At 34.7% G+C, this 23,308-nt stretch overlaps 1 protein-coding gene across 3 annotated transcripts; it reads right to left on the bottom strand.

Annotated features, from left to right (window-relative positions):
- Positions 1–271: 271 nt before the first annotated feature.
- LOC127534794 (uncharacterized) lies at positions 272–22,749 on the bottom strand. 3 transcript variants are annotated; one of them, XM_051950932.1, is made up of 4 exons: positions 22,466–22,749; positions 21,859–21,918; positions 10,841–10,951; positions 272–1,404 (listed from the first exon to the last, which is right to left on the bottom strand). In XM_051950932.1, exons 3-4 carry the CDS (start codon positions 10,841–10,843, stop codon positions 514–516), a joined length of 894 nt encoding a protein of 297 aa, XP_051806892.1. In that variant the 5' UTR covers positions 10,844–10,951; positions 21,859–21,918; positions 22,466–22,749; the 3' UTR covers positions 272–513. The 3 variants fall into 3 exon arrangements, with proteins under 3 accessions (XP_051806892.1, XP_051806893.1, XP_051806894.1); XM_051950933.1 differs by lacking the exons at positions 21,859–21,918; positions 22,466–22,749 and adding an exon at positions 14,371–14,850; XM_051950934.1 differs by lacking the exons at positions 10,841–10,951; positions 21,859–21,918; positions 22,466–22,749 and adding an exon at positions 1,913–2,807.
- Between the last annotated feature and the right edge of the window lie 559 nt (positions 22,750–23,308).

The raw sequence follows: 23,308 nt of genomic DNA, 5'->3' as shown, positions 1-23,308 counted from the left end.
AAAACTATTTTATTTTAATTTGATGTTAGTCTGTCATGCTGCAGTAGCTTGTTGTTGTTTTTAAACTCATGTTGTTATTAAATGTTGGACATTTAAATCCAGGTTTATGTGTAAAAACACAAGGGGGTATAAAGTGGAGCAGGAGGCATCAACCAGCCCAGACTAGGTTCTACCTCGGGGGGTATTTGGGCCCAGAACAGACTAAAGCTGGATACAGTTTGATGAGGTTCATCTGATCTGATTCAACAGCTTGAATAAGCAGACAAAGATATTTGAGATGCAGATGAGACTTTATTGAATCAGAGAAAGTCAGAATGAAGAGAAACAGAATCAATGAAGAACACACAGGTTGACTGATTCTACATGTTTGAGGGATAAAACTTGTGAGATCACAGTGATTGAACACATTTCATGGTTTCATCACAGGAGAAAAACTTAGAGATTCAACAGAGATATTTTGGATTCTTTGGTTTGTGCTCAGTGAGCATGCTCAGCTCTGTCGTCATGGTGACTTCAGCAGTAGTAACACAGGAACAGCTCAGGTGCACAGCAGTTTCCATCGTTGAGGTTTTTGTCGATGACCTGGACACCAGCAGCCTCAAATGGACAGACATCCTGTCTGTTGACCACCAGAGTGACGTCCTTGATGGGGCCGCTGCTGCAGTCGTCTTTCTTGTACCACAGGAACACCGGGTTTCCTCCGGTCCCCTGGTTCAGATCCATGTTCACTGGATTATACTTGCCATTCTGGAAGCGCTCGTACTCAGCATCATTGGTGGAGACCTGCAGGTCTTTGATGGCCCCCTCCTTCTTGGTGGTCTGACGGTACCAGATGAAGACGTAGGCCCCTCCTGCTCCTCTGTTGGTGGTTTCATCGATTCGGATGTAGCCATTGTTGAAGTAGTCGGCGTCTCCCTGGAAGTCGGCAGTGGCAGCAAGGTCACAGATGTAGGTTGGATTCTCTCTCTTCACCCACAGGAAGACCCAACATCCTCCAACCCCCCGGTTCAGATCACAGGCCAGCCTGTCCCAGCCGAACTTAAACTTCTGGGCTTCATCGGTGACAGAGACGTCCAGGTCCACGATGGGAACATGGTACTCTGAGGAACCTTTGGAGAACCACAGATAGATGTGGTTCCCTCCTGCTCCGGTGTTGAGGTTTTTGTTGATCTTCTGGTACCCTACCTTGTTCAGGCCCTCACTCATGGCCTCAGTGAAGGACAACTGGATCCTGGTGATGGCTCCACAGCTACCTCTCTTGTACCAGAGGTAGATGTTTTTCCCTCCAGCTCCTTTGTTCAGATCTACATTAATTTTGCTGAAGCCTTGAGCACGGAGCTGACTCTCATCAGTCTCATTCAGAGACACTTCGAGGTCGGTGATGTACTTGGACATGTTGTCTTCCTGCAGCAAATAAAGAGACAGGATTCATGAGTGAATACAGTCATTTCACATGTTATTACTTCACATTTCATGTAGAACAGATGACTTCTTCAGGCCATAATAACAGCAATAGGGACCCTTCCATGAAAACCAATCATCTGATTCTTTATCTACAGGAACTTTAATGAAGCAAAGTTTTACATCCATCCAGGAGTCACAGTCTGAAGAAGAATTCTGATTCTTGTTCAGCTTCATTTCTTGTAGAAGCAGCTTTGAGCGTTTCACAGCTACTGTGTAAGCTCCATTAGGAAGTGTTAAAATGTGACTGTAGTAGAAAATGATTGTGTCTCTGAAGGAACGGTGCTTCTAAGATGATCCTGCTATAAAATGGAGGTCAAAATGAGAGCTTCCATTTGCTCCAACTTGTTTTGACCGAGCAGTATTCAGTCATTGAGATGTTGAGCTGTAAGCATTGTAAAGTGAGAATAAAGAGAAGCAGGAGATGATGAGTGAGGAGTTGAACACTTACGTATCTGCAGACAGTGGTTGGCTGGATGAAGTCACCTGGTGGATGAATGCTGCTGTTCTAACTCACAGTCTGCTGCCTTTATATAGGAGACACACATGCTGCTGTGGGTTGTGAAATCATCGGGTGTGACCGCGGTTTTCTGCAGAAATGTTTGTGAAATTTTCCCTCGACAATCATCCTTATCAGCTTTCTGATTTACTACCCTCTTCTTCAGAATCTGCTCTTTGATTGAATTCCTGCCAGGACCAGTTGAGGACAGATGAACTGCTAGTTGTGTAATAATGTGTGGTGGAAACAGCCGCGTACGTAGAAATATCATTCTATGCAGTGTTCCCTCTAATTTTTCATGAGTCTGAGCAAACACACAAACTCCCTGAGCGTTCCCTTGGACCACTGTGAGCACCATCAGACGTGTCACTGTGGTCACACCAGCATCCATCCATCCAAGTTACATGTTTGTTAAAAGAACCACATTACAGCATTTACACTTCTGTTAAAACACTTTGTCAGCAGCAGCCAGTTGAAGGCTGCAGTGATTCTGGTGACACTACAACGTATCAGAGTGAAGTTATTGAATATATTTGTCTCTGCTGTTGCAGACGGTTCCTGTTCCCTCCATAGACACCCGTGCTATTTCTGCAGCTTGAAAGACAGCTGCTTTAGATAAAACTGGGCTTGTAGCACATTGTCTGCCTTACAACGATGGGAAAGAGGCATCGTTTATGTTTTAAAACCTATATCTAAAAAGTTATTGATGCTGGAAGTCTGAATCTGTGAATATCTTTCCAACTTTACCAAACGTGGGGCCACAACCACCCAAGGAGTGGTTTATTTAATTTAGAAAAAAGCATTTAGTCATACATAAAGCTTTATTTAAAAAAAACTAAGAGTTCTGTGTTGTTTTATGATCACAGGTTCTGTCTAAAAAGATGTGGCATCATTTTAAACAGTGAAACCAAACTAATAAAACGTAACGACCACCCAGTGTGTAATACTGGATTCTGCACAAACTGAATGCAGAAAACTGGACAAAGAAAGTCTCTACGGATATTTTTTCATCTAAATCTGATCTTAACACCGTTAATGTATGAACTCATTTATGTGTGTATGAATGTATTTATTTATTTATGTATTTATTTAGTACTGTTAACATATCAGAGTTCTGAGAGAGTTTTTCTTTAGACAGGAAAACGTCATTTATTGATCACATATAGTCTATTAAATAAATGATTATTGATCACATATAGGCTATTAAATAAATGATTATTGATCACATATAGGCTATTAAATAAATGATTATTGATCACATATAGGCTATTAAATAAATGATTATTGATCACATATAGTCTATTAAATAAATGTTTATTGATCACATATAGGCTATTAAATAAATGATTATTGATCACATATAGGCTATTAAATAAATGTTTATTGATCACATATAGTCTATTAAATAAATGTTTATTGATCACATATAGTCTATTAAATGATTATTGATCACATATAGGCTATTAAATAAATGTTTATTGATCACATATAGGCTATTAAATAAATGATTATTGATCACATATAGGCTATTAAATAAATGTTTATTGATCACATATAGTCTATTAAATAAATGATTATTGATCACATATCGGCTATGAAATAAATGATTATTGATCACATATAGTCTATTAAATAAATGATTATTGATCACATATAGTCTATTAAATAAATGATTATTGATCACATATAGTCTATTAAATGATTATTGATCACATATAGGCTATTAAATAAATGATTATTGATCACATATCGGCTATGAAATAAATGATTATTGATCACATATCGGCTATGAAATAAATGATTATTGATCACATATCGGCTATGAAATAAATGATTATTGATCACATATAGGCTATTAAATAAATGATTATTGATCACATATAGTCTATTAAATAAATGTTTATTGATCACATATAGGCTATTAAATAAATGATTTTTGATCACATATAGTCTATTAAATAAATGATCATTGATCACATATAGGCTATTAAATGATTATTGATCACATATAGTCTATTAAATAAATGATTATTGATCACATATAGGCTATGAAATAAATGATTATTGATCACATATAGTCTATTAAATAAATGATTATTGATCACATATAGGCTATTAAATAAATGATTATTGATCACATATAGGCTATTAAATAAATGATTATTGATCACATATAGGCTATTTAATAAATGATTATTGATCACATATAGTCTATTAAATAAATGATTATTGATCACATATAGGCTATTAAATAAATGATTATTGATCACATATAGTCTATTAAATAAATGTTTATTGATCACATATAGGCTATTAAATAAATGATTATTGATCACATATAGGCTATTAAATAAATGATTATTGATCACATATCGGCTATGAAATAAATGATTATTGATCACATATAGGCTATGAAATAAATGTTTATTGATCACATATAGGCTATTAAATAAATGATTATTGATCACATATAGGCTATTAAATAAATGATTATTGATCACATATAGTCTATTAAATAAATGATTATTGATCACATATAGGCTATTAAATAAATGATTATTGATCACATATCGGCTATGAAATAAATGATTATTGATCACATATAGGCTATGAAATAAATGATTATTGATCACATATAGGCTATTAAATAAATGATTATTGATCACATATCGGCTATGAAATAAATGATTATTGATCACATATAGTCTATTAAATAAATGTTTATTGATCACATATAGGCTATGAAATAAATGATTATTGATCACATATAGGCTATGAAATAAATGTTTATTGATCACATATAGGCTATTAAATAAATGATTATTGATCACATATCGGCTATGAAATAAATGATTATTGATCACATATAGGCTATGAAATAAATGTTTATTGATCACATATAGGCTATTAAATGATTATTGATCATATATAGGCTATTAAATAAATGATTATTGATCACATATAGTCTATTAAATAAATGATTATTGATCACATATCGGCTATGAAATAAATGATTATTGATCACATATAGGCTATGAAATAAATGTTTATTGATCACATATAGGCTATTAAATAAATGATTATTGATCACATATCGGCTATGAAATAAATGATTATTGATCACATATAGGCTATGAAATAAATGTTTATTGATCACATATAGGCTATTAAATGATTATTGATCACATATAGGCTATTAAATAAATGATTATTGATCACATATAGTCTATTAAATAAATGATTATTGATCACATATAGTCTATTAAATAAATGATTATTGATCACATATAGGCTATTAAATAAATGATTATTGATCACATATAGTCTATTAAATAAATGATTATTGATCACATATAGGCTATTAAATAAATGATTATTGATCACATATAGGCTATTAAATAAATGATTATTGATCACATATAGTCTATTAAATAAATGTTTATTGATCACATATAGGCTATTAAATAAATGATTATTGATCACATATAGGCTATTAAATAAATGATTATTGATCACATATCGGCTATTAAATAAATGATTATTGATCACATATAGTCTATTAAATAAATGTTTATTGATCACATATAGGCTATTAAATAAATGATTATTGATCACATATAGGCTATTAAATAAATGATTATTGATCACATATAGGCTATTAAATAAATGATTATTGATCACATATAGTCTATTAAATAAATGATTATTGATCACATATAGGCTATTAAATAAATGTTTATTGATCACATATAGGCTATTAAATAAATGATTATTGATGACATATAGTCTATTAAATAAATGTTTATTGATCACATATAGGCTATTAAATAAATGATTATTGATCACATATAGGCTATGAAATAAATGATTATTGATCACATATAGGCTATTAAATAAATGATTATTGATCACATATCGGCTATGAAATAAATGATTATTGATCACATATAGGCTATGAAATAAATGTTTATTGATCACATATAGGCTATTAAATAAATGATTATTGATCACATATAGGCTATTAAATAAATGATTATTGATCACATATAGTCTATTAAATAAATGATTATTGATCACATATAGGCTATTAAATAAATGATTATTGATCACATATCGGCTATGAAATAAATGATTATTGATCACATATAGGCTATGAAATAAATGATTATTGATCACATATAGGCTATTAAATAAATGATTATTGATCACATATCGGCTATGAAATAAATGATTATTGATCACATATAGTCTATTAAATAAATGTTTATTGATCACATATAGGCTATGAAATAAATGATTATTGATCACATATAGGCTATGAAATAAATGTTTATTGATCACATATAGGCTATTAAATAAATGATTATTGATCACATATCGGCTATGAAATAAATGATTATTGATCACATATAGGCTATTAAATAAATGATTATTGATCACATATAGTCTATTAAATAAATGATTATTGATCACATATCGGCTATGAAATAAATGATTATTGATCACATATAGGCTATGAAATAAATGTTTATTGATCACATATAGGCTATTAAATAAATGATTATTGATCACATATCGGCTATGAAATAAATGATTATTGATCACATATAGGCTATGAAATAAATGTTTATTGATCACATATAGGCTATTAAATGATTATTGATCACATATAGGCTATTAAATAAATGATTATTGATCACATATAGTCTATTAAATAAATCATTATTGATCACATATCGGCTATGAAATAAATGATTATTGATCACATATAGGCTATTAAATAAATGATTATTGATCACATATAGTCTATTAAATAAATGATTATTGATCACATATAGGCTATTAAATAAATGATTATTGATCACATATAGGCTATTAAATAAATGATTATTGATCACATATAGTCTATTAAATAAATGTTTATTGATCACATATAGGCTATTAAATAAATGATTATTGATCACATATAGGCTATTAAATAAATGATTATTGATCACATATCGGCTATTAAATAAATGATTATTGATCACATATAGTCTATTAAATAAATGTTTATTGATCACATATAGGCTATTAAATAAATGATTATTGATCACATATAGGCTATTAAATAAATGATTATTGATCACATATAGACTATTAAATAAATGATTATTGATCACATATAGTCTATTAAATAAATGATTATTGATCACATATAGGCTATTAAATAAATGTTTATTGATCACATATAGGCTATTAAATAAATGATTATTGATGACATATAGTCTATTAAATAAATGTTTATTGATCACATATAGGCTATTAAATAAATGATTATTGATCACATATCGGCTATTAAATAAATGATTATTGATCACATATAGTCTATTAAATAAATGTTTATTGATCACATATAGGCTATTAAATAAATGATTATTGATCACATATAGGCTATTAAATAAATGATTATTGATCACATATAGGCTATTAAATAAATGATTATTGATCACATATAGTCTATTAAATAAATGATTATTGATCACATATAGGCTATTAAATAAATGTTTATTGATCACATATAGGCTATTAAATAAATGATTATTGATGACATATAGTCTATTAAATAAATGTTTATTGATCACATATAGGCTATTAAATAAATGATTATTGATCACATATAGGCTATGAAATAAATGATTATTGATCACATATAGGCTATTAAATAAATGTTTATTGATCACATATAGGCTATGAAATAAATGATTATTGATCACATATAGGCTATGAAATAAATGATTATTGATCACATATAGGCTATTAAATAAATGATTATTGATCACATATAGGCTATGAAATAAATGATTATTGATCACATATAGGCTATGAAATAAATGATTATTGATCACATATAGGCTATGAAATAAATGATTATTGATCACATATAGTCTATTAAATAAATGATTATTGATCACATATAGGCTATTAAATAAATGATTATTGATCACATATAGGCTATTAAATAAATGATCATTGATCACATATAGTCTATTAAATAAATGTTTATTGATCACATATAGACTATTAAATAAATGATCATTGATCACATATAGGCTATGAAATAAATGATTATTGATCACATATAGGCTATGAAATAAATGTTTATTGATCACATATAGGCTATTAAATAAATGATTATTGATCACATATAGGCTATTAAATAAATGATCATTGATCACATATAGGCTATGAAATAAATGATTATTGATCACATATAGTCTATTAAATAAATGTTTATTGATCACATATAGGCTATTAAATAAATGTTTATTGATCACATATAGGCTATTAAATAAATGATTATTGATCACATATAGTCTATTAAATAAATGTTTATTGATCACATATAGTCTATTAAATAAATGATTATTGATCACATATAGGCTATTAAATAAATGATTATTGATCACATATAGGCTATTAAATAAATGATTATTGATCACATATAGTCTATTAAATAAATGATTATTGATCACATATCGGCTATGAAATAAATGATTATTGATCACATATAGTCTATTAAATAAATGTTTATTGATCACATATAGGCTATGAAATAAATGTTTATTGATCACATATAGGCTATGAAATAAATGATTATTGATCACATATAGTCTATTAAATAAATGATTATTGATCACATATAGTCTATTAAATAAATGATTATTGATCACATATAGGCTATTAAATAAATGTTTATTGATCACATATAGGCTATTAAATAAATGTTTATTGATCACATATAGGCTATGAAATAAATGATTATTGATCACATATAGTCTATTAAATAAATGATTATTGATCACATATAGTCTATTAAATAAATGATTATTGATCACATATAGGCTATTAAATAAATGTTTATTGATCACATATAGGCTATGAAATAAATGATTATTGATCACATATAGGCTATGAAATAAATGATTATTGATCACATATAGGCCATTAAATAAATGATTATTGATCACATATAGGCCATTAAATAAATGATTATTGATCACATATAGGCTATGAAATAAATGATTATTGATCACATATAGTCTATTAAATAAATGTTTATTGATCACATATAGTCTATTAAATAAATGTTTATTGATCACATATAGTCTATTAAATAAATGTTTATTGATCACATATAGTCTATTAAATAAATGATTATTGATCACATATAGGCTATTAAATAAATGATTATTGATCACATATAGTCTATTAAATAAATGATTATTGATCACATATAGTCTATTAAATAAATGTTTATTGATCACATATAGGCTATTAAATAAATGATTATTGATCACATATAGGCTATGAAATAAATGATTATTGATCACATATAGGCTATTAAATAAATGATTATTGATCACATATAGTCTATTAAATAAATGATTATTGATCACATATAGGCTATTAAATAAATGATTATTGATCACATATAGGCTATTAAATAAATGATCATTGATCACATATAGTCTATTAAATAAATGTTTATTGATCACATATAGACTATGAAATAAATGATTATTGATCACATATAGGCTATTAAATAAATGATTATTGATCACATATAGGCTATTAAATAAATGATTATTGATCACATATAGGCTATGAAATAAATGTTTATTGATCACATATAGGCTATTAAATAAATGATTATTGATCACATATAGGCTATTAAATAAATGATCATTGATCACATATAGGCTATGAAATAAATGATTATTGATCACATATAGTCTATTAAATAAATGTTTATTGATCACATATAGGCTATGAAATAAATGATTATTGATCACATATAGGCTATGAAATAAATGATTTTTGATCACATATAGGCCATTAAATAAATGATTATTGATCACATATAGGCTATTAAATAAATGATCATTGATCACATATAGTCTATTAAATAAATGTTTATTGATCACATATAGACTATGAAATAAATGATTATTGATCACATATAGGCTATGAAATAAATGTTTATTGATCACATATAGGCTATTAAATAAATGATTATTGATCACATATAGGCTATGAAATAAATGTTTATTGATCACATATAGGCTATTAAATAAATGATTATTGATCACATATAGGCTATTAAATAAATGATCATTGATCACATATAGGCTATGAAATAAATGATTATTGATCACATATAGTCTATTAAATAAATGTTTATTGATCACATATAGGCTATGAAATAAATGATTATTGATCACATATAGGCTATGAAATAAATGATTTTTGATCACATATAGGCCATTAAATAAATGATTATTGATCACATATAGGCTATTAAATAAATGATTATTGATCACATATAGGCTATGAAATAAATGATTATTGATCACATATAGTCTATTAAATAAATGTTTATTGATCACATATAGGCTATTAAATAAATGATTATTGATCACATATAGACTATTAAATAAATGATTATTGATCACATATAGTCTATTAAATAAATGATTATTGATCACATATAGGCTATTAAATAAATGATTATTGATCACATATAGGCTATGAAATAAATGATTATTGATCACATATAGTCTATTAAATAAATGTTTATTGATCACATATAGTCTATGAAATAAATGATTATTGATCACATATAGGCTATTAAATAAATGTTTATTGATCACATATAGGCTATTAAATAAATGATTATTGATCACATATAGTCTATTAAATGGTTATTGAAAACTAAAAAGCATTTAAATAAAACTGAGGAGTTTATTGAGTCACTAAAATCCTGTAGAGTCTACGGCCACATCAGCATGATTATAAGCATAATCTGTAAATTCACAAACTCATCATGATGTCTCTTACCATGTGGACTTCAGGAGATGATCAGATGATGATAAACTGTGAGCTGCTGGTTGGTTCTCTCTGTTCTCATGTTTCTTACATGTTGTTCTCCTGATGCTGCCTTACTTCAGTCTATGAGCAACAGAAAACACAGTTTTTTGTACCCATTGCCAGGGTTCCAGTCTTCCCTGTCAAACGTTTTTGCTTCTTTAAACGTGGTGCAGTTTCAGGTGTAGACATTTTTAAACACACAGAGCAGTGAGCAGCAACGTCTGTAACCAGGAAACCATCGACAGAACCATAGAACCGGACACACAGAGAAGAACAGATACATATAGAAGACTGGATACGGTAGCGCTGTAGCAGCCGGCTAAGGAGGCTGCACATCAGGACGTCTGTAAACGACGTTTAGCTGCATAAATACGATGTGAACCACATGATTGGCTGGAGCAGCCGGTCACCGGTCACTCACTGACTCACACTGAAAAATAGCACAGAATGAATTGTTATGAATTTATTTTATTTTCAATTTAGGTTGGATGTTTTTTGTGCGCAGCGCAGATTTTCTGTGCGCTGAGACTGTCAGAGTGCAGCTTAGAGGGAACAGTGATTCTATGTAGTAAAAATGTGCAGCCTAATGATGGTAGAAACTACACTTTAGGATTCAACGTGTACTCACTGATCACTGAGGTTTTTATTTTAATCTGGGCCACCTTAGAGACCTTTATCTAGAATATTTTATGTTCAATAATCATTCATTCATCAAATCTACTTGTATTGATCAGTCTCTTCATGAAAAGTCACAAACTCTGATTTCATTGACCCCAAAGAAATACACGCTAGAACCCAGGATAATTACACACAAACATTTATGAACTGATACTACAAACAACAAACAACAACAGACAGTGAATTATATTTTATTAATATCAGAAATCCATCAGTGAGTTTCCTGCTGGGTGGAGCCCCTGATAAACCAGAGTAACTGTAATCCTAATGTGTACTTTCTACATCTGTGCTGCGGCCGTATGAGGCTCCATTCAGACATTCCTCTACATGTACAATTATTCTGGTTCCATGTGAGTCTACACAGTTTACACATTTGAACCACAATGGTTGTAAATCCACTGTTCAGACTGTGAGGCTTTGTTAGAGTTGAATTTGTAAATACATTTATCATAATCGAGCCTTAGAGCATTAACTGTGTGTGCATAGTATTTTACATGACTATTTTTATAGAATACCACTCACTCACTATCTGCACACATCTCTCCCTCTCTCTCTCTCCCTAGTCTCCACATCCCAGTATATTTCCACTCTTTCAGCTTAGCACACCCCCTTGTGTAACTCGAGCTATTTCTTATCTTATGCTATGTTTTCATTTCTGCTTGTGTATAAAATAAACTTCGTATGGGAGCAGTCTTTGTAGCTCGCACTAATGTGTCGTGTTACACTGTGCTGTTACCCTTGCAAGTAAACAGTCTCCGTGTCTTTCTGGTTCAGTGAATATCTTCTTATGTTATGTGGGAGCTCTCAGCGGAGCTACACTCTGACATATAACTTGGTCCTTCGAGCCGGATCCGAGGATTCCTTCCCGACGTCGAGGAGAGCCGACACCGAAGTCTGTCGACAGCGATCGTCGCCAAGCAGCGAGATCTGAAAATCCTGGGACGTGAATTCGTGGCCAGGTCGGTGAAAGGAAAAGCGGTCCCTCGGCGCTGGGTGTGAATCCAAGGATCCGATCCAGGAAGTGACACCGATCAGAACCACGGGTGAGAAAGAGATTCCGCTAGCATGATAAAAGAGATTCCGCCGGCAAGGTGTACACAGGTGTGAGTGTGAAGAGATTCCGCCGTAATGGCTTGATAAAATAGATTCCGCCGACATGACGACAGAGATTCCGTCGGCAAGGTGTACACGGTGTGAATGTGAAGAGTGACTGAGAACTTCAAGCATATTATAAGGTCTAGAATACCTTGCTGAATTTCTGATTTATTATTTTCCTTGTTGTTGACGACGTACGGGTGACAAGGGGATTAAGGGCGAGCTAGACTCATAAAAACTAACACCGCTGCAGCTTATCTGCAGTAGAAGGATGTGTTAGTGTCCTCCCGTTGTCTCGTGCCAGAGAACTCAACAACAAGCAGCTATGGGACAAAAACAAAGCGTCTTAGAAGGCGATGAGAAATTTATGGAAGGATATGTGGAAGAATCAGGAAAAAAAATAAGTCAAAAAAGACGGAGAAAGAAACATACTTTCTCAGGCAAATTAGATGAGAGAGACATCTTAGAACTCCAAACTAAACTAAAAACTGAAATCCTTCAGATAAAGAGTGGAAAAAAAAAAGAAGCGCAGAAAGGATGCCAATACACCTGGGAACCTAAGGAGCTGTTCGAGGGAGACCGAAGTCTGTGCACAGCCCCCTGAAACTAGGTTTGGGGACGAAAGCCCTCCGTGGTTGAATTCCACGTCGGCCGGTTAAAACCCTGTCCGGGTTCTGCGGGGTTCCAGGTTGACGGCATCCGAACAAAGCGCTTTAGGAAAGTGAAGTCCTGAGCTAAGAGAAGCCAAAACTTACCAAATGTGTGCATGTGTGAAACTGTGAGTGTGAAAGGACTGGTCAGTGATTGAAGCAGAGGACAGCCTGAAACCTATCGGTGTGAACGTACGGCTGTTGTCAGTTGAAGTAAATCACTGAGTGTAAACAGTCATTAAGATTTAGGAGGACTTTGTGAAAACTCTAAAACGACCTTTAGTCCTGATATCGGACCCCCAGTGGAAAACCAGACTAGCTAATAGAGCTGGCCTAGAAGCTTGTTTTCCAAGGGCTGAATTTTGGCCTATGACGCATTGTTTTTCACAAATTCTCAATAAAATAATTTTGAAAAACACCACAAATTCATAATAAAAATAATTTTGAATAAAAAAAAAAAACAAAAATGGGAAATAATCAGGAAAAAAAATTTCACTATTCACCTTATTCAGGAAGTGAGGCAGGGCGGCGCCATTTTTGAGATCGACTTCCGGTTGACCGTCTTTGCACTACAACAACATCGAGTCCTCTCGCTACTGTAGCTACTTTTAACTGTTCTTTTAAGCGATTTTAACATGTTTGGCATCAATTGTGCTGTCCGTGGGTGCCACAACAACTGGGGAAAGATGAAGCTTTCTCTCTCTCAGAATTGTTTAGAGCACGGAAAGGTTAGATCTGAATGCTGCTGACCAGCTCATGGCTATGTAAACACACAGCTTGCATCGGTCACTGTCAGCGCAGCTACAGCGATTCTACCAAAGTTCAGTTTTCACTAAAGACCTAGCCGTGCCATCAGTGAGGTAAAAAGATACTCTCTGCTATTTTGAAACGTTGTTATGACTGCGGTTTGGTCAGAATCAGTTTTTTGTTGCTCCAGGGAATTAGCATTAGCTTGTGACAGGGCTAATAACACAGTAAACCGCAGGAGCTGTTTCAGAAATGACAATAACAACCTCCGTTTGCACAACCACATCGTATATACGTGAATCAAATAAAGTTTTATTCAAATCAACATACCTTCCATAATATCGCAGCAGTGTGACTGCAGGACCGTCCCAACCCAGCGATACAGGAGCATCCCGTGGTCTCCACCGCTCCATCAGCTGTCACCAACACCCACGCCATGTGTGTGGAGGTACTAGCCTGACTCGGGCTGACATTAGCTTTAAGAAACGTATATTTCCGTTCTTGATGTAACAGAACAGCGCCGACTTTACCACTGTGCAAATATTGATAGGCTTCAGTGCTCTTATAATTCCTCATAGCCGAGCGATCAACGCCAAGAGACAACACGAAATAGTTAAAAATATCGCCATACATGACTTGTGGCCACTTTTTCATGTCATCCTCCCACTCTGTAATAAGTCGCGGATGCGGCAGACTTGATCCATTTCTGTTTTTTAAAGAGTTTTTCGTTTCTTCCCACATCACTCTCTCAGTTGTAAACACCGGCATGATCGAGTTACCGGAAGTGCTCCTCAAAACAGGAAGTCCTGCCCGTTGGAAAATGGGTGGAGCTGAATAAGGTGAATAAGGCGATGCAAAATAAGCAGAACAGAACAGAAGCATCCAGATTTGATACAATTCTTGTTAGATTGGGAAAAGAAATATGAATTTAATAGCAAATTAATAGTAGGAGGCTGCACAGAGCTATTTACAAAATTCAATACAATTCAATTTTATTTATATAGCGTCAATTACAGTCAAATCGTCTCAAGACGCTTTACAGAAGCCATATGCCTGACCCCCAGAATTAACTGCAAAACAACAAACTGATAAAAGAAATCAAAAGAAACCGGAAAACAGCTTCATTATGCAGAAATATGGCTGAAATACAGCAACAAATAAAAAAAGCTGAGGCCTGTGCAGCCAGAGCAGAAGGTGATAAGATAGTGTAGAAAAACACAAAGACAACAACGATGGCCTGGTGCATCAGAGGCCGAAGGCGCCGCGGCAGCTGAAGCACCAGATAAATGACCAAGATAGATAACTTGACATAATTTTGTCGTATGCAAGCATGATCACAGAAATTACTTTATGGTCCGATTTGCTTGTAACATTGATTATAGAAACCTGCGATGGAGTCAGTGAAATAGGAATCTAATTTTCAGTTGTTCATATGTTTAGAGATTTGGGATTGTTCATTGACGAGCTGTTATGAGCTGTGTGAGGTGATTGTTCCTGTAAGACCAAGACTGTATTCTTGCTGTTAATTCGTACCACAATGAGAACTCAGTGCTTAAAATGGTTTATTTTCAGCTGCTCTTGCTTCAAGGTTCTTTTTATCTCTGGAATGCAGCTCAGCCTGGTACATTTCAAACACTTCACTCTGTATGCAGTATTAAGACCACAGGAACAATTATCACACGGTTCAACAGATCGAGATAAAATAAAATTTCATGCTGATAAAGCATAGATGTAATAAAGTATAAATGTATTACTATATAAAGATATTAATATATGGATGTGGTTGCATATTTCTTAACGGACGGAAAAAGAAACAAACTCTATCCCATGAGAGTGCAGACCTGAAAACCAGAGTAATAGAGCTAAACACCCAAATTACTACAACTTTTGTGGTTCATGAAACAGCCTCTTGGGTGGTGTGTAAACACCACACCCTCCACACGATGAAGAAGAAACCTGATCATTAATTTGTTTGTCCACAGAGGATTACCCAGAATTTTAAAAAAAAACCTGCCCAGTGATCTCTGGTCCAACAGCCCTACAGATGTAGGACTGATAAAACATTTTCCACCTGTTAAAGTACAAGCAGCCACTCCGTGTCGACCACAGATTCCTCAATATCCTCTGAAGCAATCAACGATAGAAGGTATAGGACCTGTTATTTCAGATATGGAAGAATCAGGGATTATTGTGGAAACGAAAGAGCGCGTTTGTAATCCACCCATTTTCCCTGTTTAAAAGGAAAATACAGGAATATGGAGGATGGTTCAAGATTTAAGAGCAGAGAATGATGCTGTACAGAAAAGTACGCCTGATGTTCCAAACCCACATACATTATTAAATGAAGTAACTTCAGATAGAAAGTGGCAGCGTTACGACACTTACATGGAACAGGTCATAAGGTTTCATTAAACAAACTTCAGTTATGGGCTCCACAGGTGGTGTATTTGGGCCATAATCTTTCAAAACATGGGAAAGCTCTACTTCCTGACAGAACAACTGCAATCCAAAATGCTCTAAAGCCGCAAACAAAACAACAAATGATGTCCTTTTCCGACCTTTATAATTTCTGCAGATCTTGGGTTCCAGATTATACAGTGTTATCTCTGCCACTGCAAGATTTAATATATGGCAATGACATGTCATTAACAGATGAAATTACTTGGACTGAACATGCTGAGAAGGCTTTTAAAAATCTAAACTTAGCCCTGAAAACTGATGTTGTTTTGGCTCTGACTATAACGAACCGTCTGACCTGTTTGAGTGACGACAGCGGATGAAGAAACTAAACCATGACCTGATTTTTTGTTCTACCACGACCTGGTTTTATTGATATTTTTTGTGGACAGTTCTGCTTCGAACAACGTTCGAGTCAATCATTGTGAGGGCTGTGCAATAACAGCAACTACAGTCTTAAAAGCTAACTAAACCTGCCGCGTGTACTGAACGTATTTTCTTAGTTTTATTTGGAGACCCGTTTTGAAACTCCAAAACACTTCTATATGGATTAGGCACAAATAAAATCCATTTCTCATCGTAGCATTTATCTCCAAACACAAGAATCACAGTGCAGGACAGCATTATTGTTACTGAGAGTGAATATATATATATCTGCTTTGTCAAAATCATTTTTTAGAGAGAGTAATTCACATTCATAGAACACAGTGTGCAAAACAATTCAGTTCTAGCCTTTTACACATGTATAATCAAACACCAAAAGCTGGACCAGTAAATAACAAGTAAGAACAGGAAACGCTTCTGCACCAGAGAGGCTCTGATCTGTTCAAGCCATCAACAGTGAAACATACAATTGGCACATAAGTGCACAAAATTACAAAAACAAAGAGACGGTTAGCGAAACGTCTAGAACTAGTGGCAGGACTTTCCTTTTCTTGCTTTTGATACTTTACCTTTTGATGCACTACATGGGTCAAAAGTGACCCAATTCAGTAGAAAATGGGTATCCTGACCCCCACAGTGCACCCAAGGGTTAAAGGAGTGACGTACAGATGATCTGCTGAATATTAACACATTTTAAAGCCGTACATGCTTAGCTAATGGATAACCTGCCTCACATTTATCTACAAGTAATTGAAAACTGTAGAGACAAAAACCTTTAAGAGATGGTTGTCGAAGGCTACATTAGATCTGTTATTAGGAGGGTTTCACCAGACTGCGTTTTTCTTTTCTTTCTGCATTACAGTATTGTGGATGGTATTATAATCCATAGGAACATTTTCACACTGTGTGAGTGCAAAGCTCATCAAACCGATGACTCCACTATAACACTGAGTGACCTTGCCGACTCTGGTGCAAAACAAGCCTCATTCAGCACAGAATGCTTTGAAAACAATAGAATTAGAAATCTTAGCAGACGCATATCTGAACAAACTTCTTGTCTGAAGCGCGGTGCAGTTCTCACAAACAACCTCTATCACATTGAAAGCAAACCCATCCTCTAGTGAGTCATGGTCTCACCCGTGTCTCAACAGGAGGGATGGTACACATGATGCAGAGACAGTTCTTCGCTGTAAAGTTTTCTGACTTTGCCAAGGAATACTGTATACAATCCATATGGATTTTATTGAACTAACAGCATCAAAAGGACTAATATATTGTTTAGTGGTTATAGATGCGTTTTCAAAATGGGTTGAAATATACCCAACCAAAGATAACAGCCATAACTGTAGCAAAAGCTCTCTGCAACCATTACTTTCCAACTTATGGTATTCCCGCCATGATTAGATCAGATAATGGTACACATTTGTAAATGCAATTATGACACATTGCTCACACTAAGGAACCACTGTGCATATCATCCACAAAGTGCTGGCCTTGTACGAACGGAACGAACGGCACAATAAAAAACAGACTAGCCAAAACTATGGAAGAAACCAAGAGGCCTTGGCCAGATTGTTTATCCTTGGTTAAACTGTGGATGAGAATTACGCCTACAGGAGACAAAGCAATAACACCTTTTGAGATGCATGGGAGACCTTTCCCACTTCCACAAAACAACAATCCACTGAATCTTAGTGAGAGAGAAATAACTTTAGCAGATTGGATGATGCATATGTTAAAAACAACAGAAGTTCAGAGTTCCAATAATCTGCCAGAGTGTTCTTCTCCTTTGTCCAGACAGAAGCTCCAGCCTGGAGACTGGGTCCTGATCAGAGTCCTGAGGGGGAAGAATCGGAGGTCGCCTCGGTGGGAAGGGCCGTATCAAATACTGCTGACGACACCCACGGCAGTAAAAACTGCTGAACGGCCTTCGTGGATCCACCAATCGCACTGTAAGCTAATACGACTGGAAGCCGAGCCAGATCAACCGACGGGGTAGCGGTGGAAGTCCGATACAAAGGGGTCAGTAGCACAATAGGGTGCTGACGTCTCAATCCGGTGAAGAACCCAACTGATCCGCGCCCAACTTTAAAATGGCTCTCTGGCGACTTCTGCTAGTCGCAGGGGTGACTTTGTCACTTCTGTGGCTTTCCTTCTTATTCCTTCCCCCTACAGGAACTCACAGGACTAAAAGGACCCATGAACACTCCATGGCAGTGACTTGGGAACAGAACTTCTGGTATAAAGCTATGAATTTTACAGCACAACAGAATAATGTCACCAATTGCTACGTGTGCTCACAATTACCTCATCATGCTACACATCAGACCATTTTCGCTCCTGTAGGACTTAATAAATCAGAAACAATGTGTATATTTGGTGAAAGCACACTCAGAATGCTAAAGCATTTCACTGGTAACATGTCATACTGGTTTCCAAATTGTACTATTCATGAGGAAAAATGGCTGGATCCCACTAATTTTTCACAGGCTACGAACACCACATTAGGAGTGGGAATTGCACCATTACGAACTAACATTCCTTTCCCATTGTGTCTCCAACGCACCTGTGGCGATATGTACAGGCATCACTTACCAGGAACACCTAATTACATCCATATAATATCACTTTCCAGTAACTCGTCTGCTATCTTATCATCAGTTCCCTTTGTTGCAGGATTTAACGCATTTTGGTGGTTTTCTGAGGATAAATTATAGAACTGGAAGAAACATAACAACCTTTAATCTCGGACCAAAAATCTCCACTCCACCCATATGGTACATCAAGATTATCCGTAAGTGTAAATAAACTTTGGTTCTCTCTCAATAATCTCACTAACGCACTCATCGACATAACTGATCAGCTAGAAAACGATCCTGAACTTAAGGCTATCAAGCAAATGACACTCCAGAACAGAATAGCTTTAGACCTTCTTTTAGCAGCACAAGGAGGAGTTTGTGAAGTTGTTAATGACCATTGTTGTACATACATCCCTGATCACAAAGGCAATTACACCCTAATCAGACAGAAATTGGATGAGATTAAAATAGACATTTTAAGCAACCAAGACAAAGGTCTTCTTTGAGCCTGGGATTTTACCTCTTGATTTACATCTGGTGGTATTTTTCAGACTATTAAAAGGTCTGTAATTATAAGTGCATGTATTTTGTTACTATTTTGCATTTTTGCTACCTGCATTTTAACATGTTTGAGATCCATGATTTCTAAAATAATAACTGCTTCTGTTGTTGCGTATGCTGCACTCGAAATGGAAGAACCACAATGTGACTCTAATGATGAGAATGATGATGTTGAAGTGTAGTTTAATGACATGACAGCAGAAAATGTTTTACAAGATGTTGTTAACTGATCTTCACACTTCTTGATCATGATAAACAGGAGGGAATGTTAGAGTTGAATTTGTAAATACATTTATCATAATGGAGCCTGAGAGCATTAACTGTGTGTGCATAGTGTTTTACATGACTATTTTTATAGAATACCACTCACTCCTACCTGCACAGATCTCTCCCTCTCTCTCTCTCCCTAGTCTCCACATCCCAGTATATTTCCACTCTTTCAGCTTAGCACACCCCCTTGTGTAACTCGAGCTATTTCTTATCTTATGCTATGTTTTCATTTCTGCTCGTGTATAAAATAAACTTCGTATGGGAGCAGTCTTTGTAGCTCGCACTAATGTGTCTTGTTACACTGTGCTGTTACCCTTGCAGGTAAAATTACAGTCTCCGTGTCTTTCTGATTTGGTGAAGATCTTCTTATGTTATGTGGGAGCTCTCAGCGGAGCTTCTCTCTGACAGGCTTCATGTAGCTTAATGTGGCTTAATGCAGCCATACTGAGTCTAAGGTCAGGTTGTTCAGGTGGAAAACAGCCTCCGTCTGACTTCATCATGGTTACATGATGGTGTGTTGATGAAACCATCAGGAGAGATGTTTGGTTTTCTAAAGAAATGTTTGTGAAATGTTTTCCTTCTCACTCTTCCTGGTCCACCCTTCTGCTTTGTTCCTCCTTTCTGCATCGTTTTCTGTCCATCACTGCTTTAATTAAATTCCTGATAAGATCAGTTGAGGTCAGATGTACTACTAGTTTCTGTGATGTGTGTGCCAACCGAAACTTTCAGAACGCTCAACAACAACCAGTCATAGATCACCACCAAACTGTGACAGCTCTGATAGCCAGGAAGGATTCCTACAGCAGTGGAGACAGAGACCTGGTAAAGAAGGTCAGAAAGCCAGTGAACAAAGAGATCAGAGCAGCTGAGCCAGGGGCGATTCTAGGATCAGAGGTTTAGGGGTGCTGAGCACCCAGAGGTGCCAGGCAAGATAAATTTCACTGTTTTGCACATTTTAATGCAATTTCATTCCCACATTTGTCAAAGAAAAGCAACACTTTTTGAAAAAGTCTGTGACTAAACCATCCAATCTGATAAAGGATATTTAAATGCTGAGTCACAGCAAAGGAGGAATGCGCTGGAATCTATAAAGAAACCTGTCACAACCCTAATTTCTGTGAAAAGTGACTAATTTAGATGCAGCAGCTCCTTAACATACACATAAATAGCATGTATGTTTCTGAAGTAAACCAGCCCCTATACTGAGGACCAAAAACATCAAACATTGACCTTGGACTTAATTTTTGACTTTTATTTGAAATGTGATGCACAGCATCTCTTTCACTGGTCTGTTCTCTCTCATCTTCTCGAGTCTCTCCCTGTTCTTCTCCTCCTTGTATAGTGAAATTAAGCAAATATTAAAGCATATAGATAACTAGGAAACTGTAATGAAGACGTCCTGTTTAAATTGAAGTCCACTGATATCTGTTCAGTGTGCTTCTGGAAAGCATTTACTGTGGAAAGAACACATAACCTCCATGACATGTATGTCAAATTATATTGTGAATGGAATGTTCTTCTTTGTCATCTTAACAGGTGCCACTATTCTCTGTTTGTTTTTACTTACCTGGTTCTTCCTGACCTTGTGCAGTCTCCTCTCCCCCTTTTTTCTTTCTCCTTCTTTCGACTGACAATCACACACAAATAGATTGTATTCAACTAGATGAAAAATTACATAAATATGAAAAAATACCAATAACAATACAAATAATTAACATCCTCTCTCTCTGATACATTGATCCAACTTACAACATTACTGATGATAGATAAACCATTTCATCTTACACTGTTACCTGAACCTGGCTCTTTTTAAAAAACAAAACAAAACAATCTTATGTCCATGATGAGGCTGTCTGTCCACACACACACACAATAGGAGTTATAATGTTAACGGGCATCCAGTCAGTTAGCTAGTCAGTAGCACCTTGGCTTTAATATTAACACATGCACTGACACAACAGCTAGCTTCTCTCAGTCCACTTCAAACAGACACTGACCACCTGGAACGTTTGCTAGCTAGAAAAAACGTAAGCTAACTCCTAGCTAACAACACAAACAGTAACCTGTGATTAAATGCAGCAAAAACGAGGACTTGTAATGATAATAATGTGTTGGTATTGAGTGGTAGAAGTGAAGAATTGTGCCACGTATCCTGATTTAAACCTGGTACTTACTACGGAACATGTGCTTCTGTGGGAGGCAGCTTAGTTCTGCAGGTAAAGGCTCAGACATAGACATAATAAAGAGCAGACGCCGCATCGACCGCTTCTGTCCACCGGGGCTGACGAGCGGTGGGGCCGCCATCTTGGTCCGGTCATCCGCTCCACTCAGCGCTGTTTGACAGCGCATTTAATCCATCTTAACTCTGAATATTAAACTGATTTTCACGCATTTTTTAATTTTATTTTTTGCTGCAAACGTCATACATGTAGCTATGATACAGGACAAATGGTTCAGCGTATTTTAATATTCATAGCGGGAATAATAGATAATAATAATAATAATAGGTAATAGAATATTCTGATATTAAGCTCGACTGTAGACAGGTATTTTGCAAACATTGTAAACACACACACTGATATATGTTAGAGAAGCAGATAATGGCAGTAAAGTCAATTATTTTAATAATTTGAAGAGACAATATATGATTACACTATAAATATATATATAAACAAAATACTGACTAATGAACACATATTTCTATATAAAACTATATATGTATATATATATCATTTTCTGATATATCTTTTCTGATATATCTGACCGGACCAAGATGGCGGCCCCACCGCTGGTCAGCCCCAGTGGACAGTAGCAGTCGATGCGGCGTCTACTCTTTATTATGTCTGTGGGCTCAGAGCCCGAGTCGGGAAAGTTGGACGGGATCAAACCATTTTTGAGGCAAGATGGGGGAGAGGAGTACTGTATTTTTGTTGTTAAAACATTACGTATCAACCAAGTACTGTATGATTTTTACAATTTTCTGGTTTGTTAAAAAAAAGGACATGCAATACAAAAAA

The sequence above is a fragment of the Acanthochromis polyacanthus genome, chromosome 7 (genome assembly GCF_021347895.1).
Source record: "Acanthochromis polyacanthus isolate Apoly-LR-REF ecotype Palm Island chromosome 7, KAUST_Apoly_ChrSc, whole genome shotgun sequence".
Classification (NCBI taxonomy): domain Eukaryota; kingdom Metazoa; phylum Chordata; class Actinopteri; family Pomacentridae; genus Acanthochromis; species Acanthochromis polyacanthus.
This window is presented reverse-complemented; position numbering and strand designations above follow the sequence as displayed.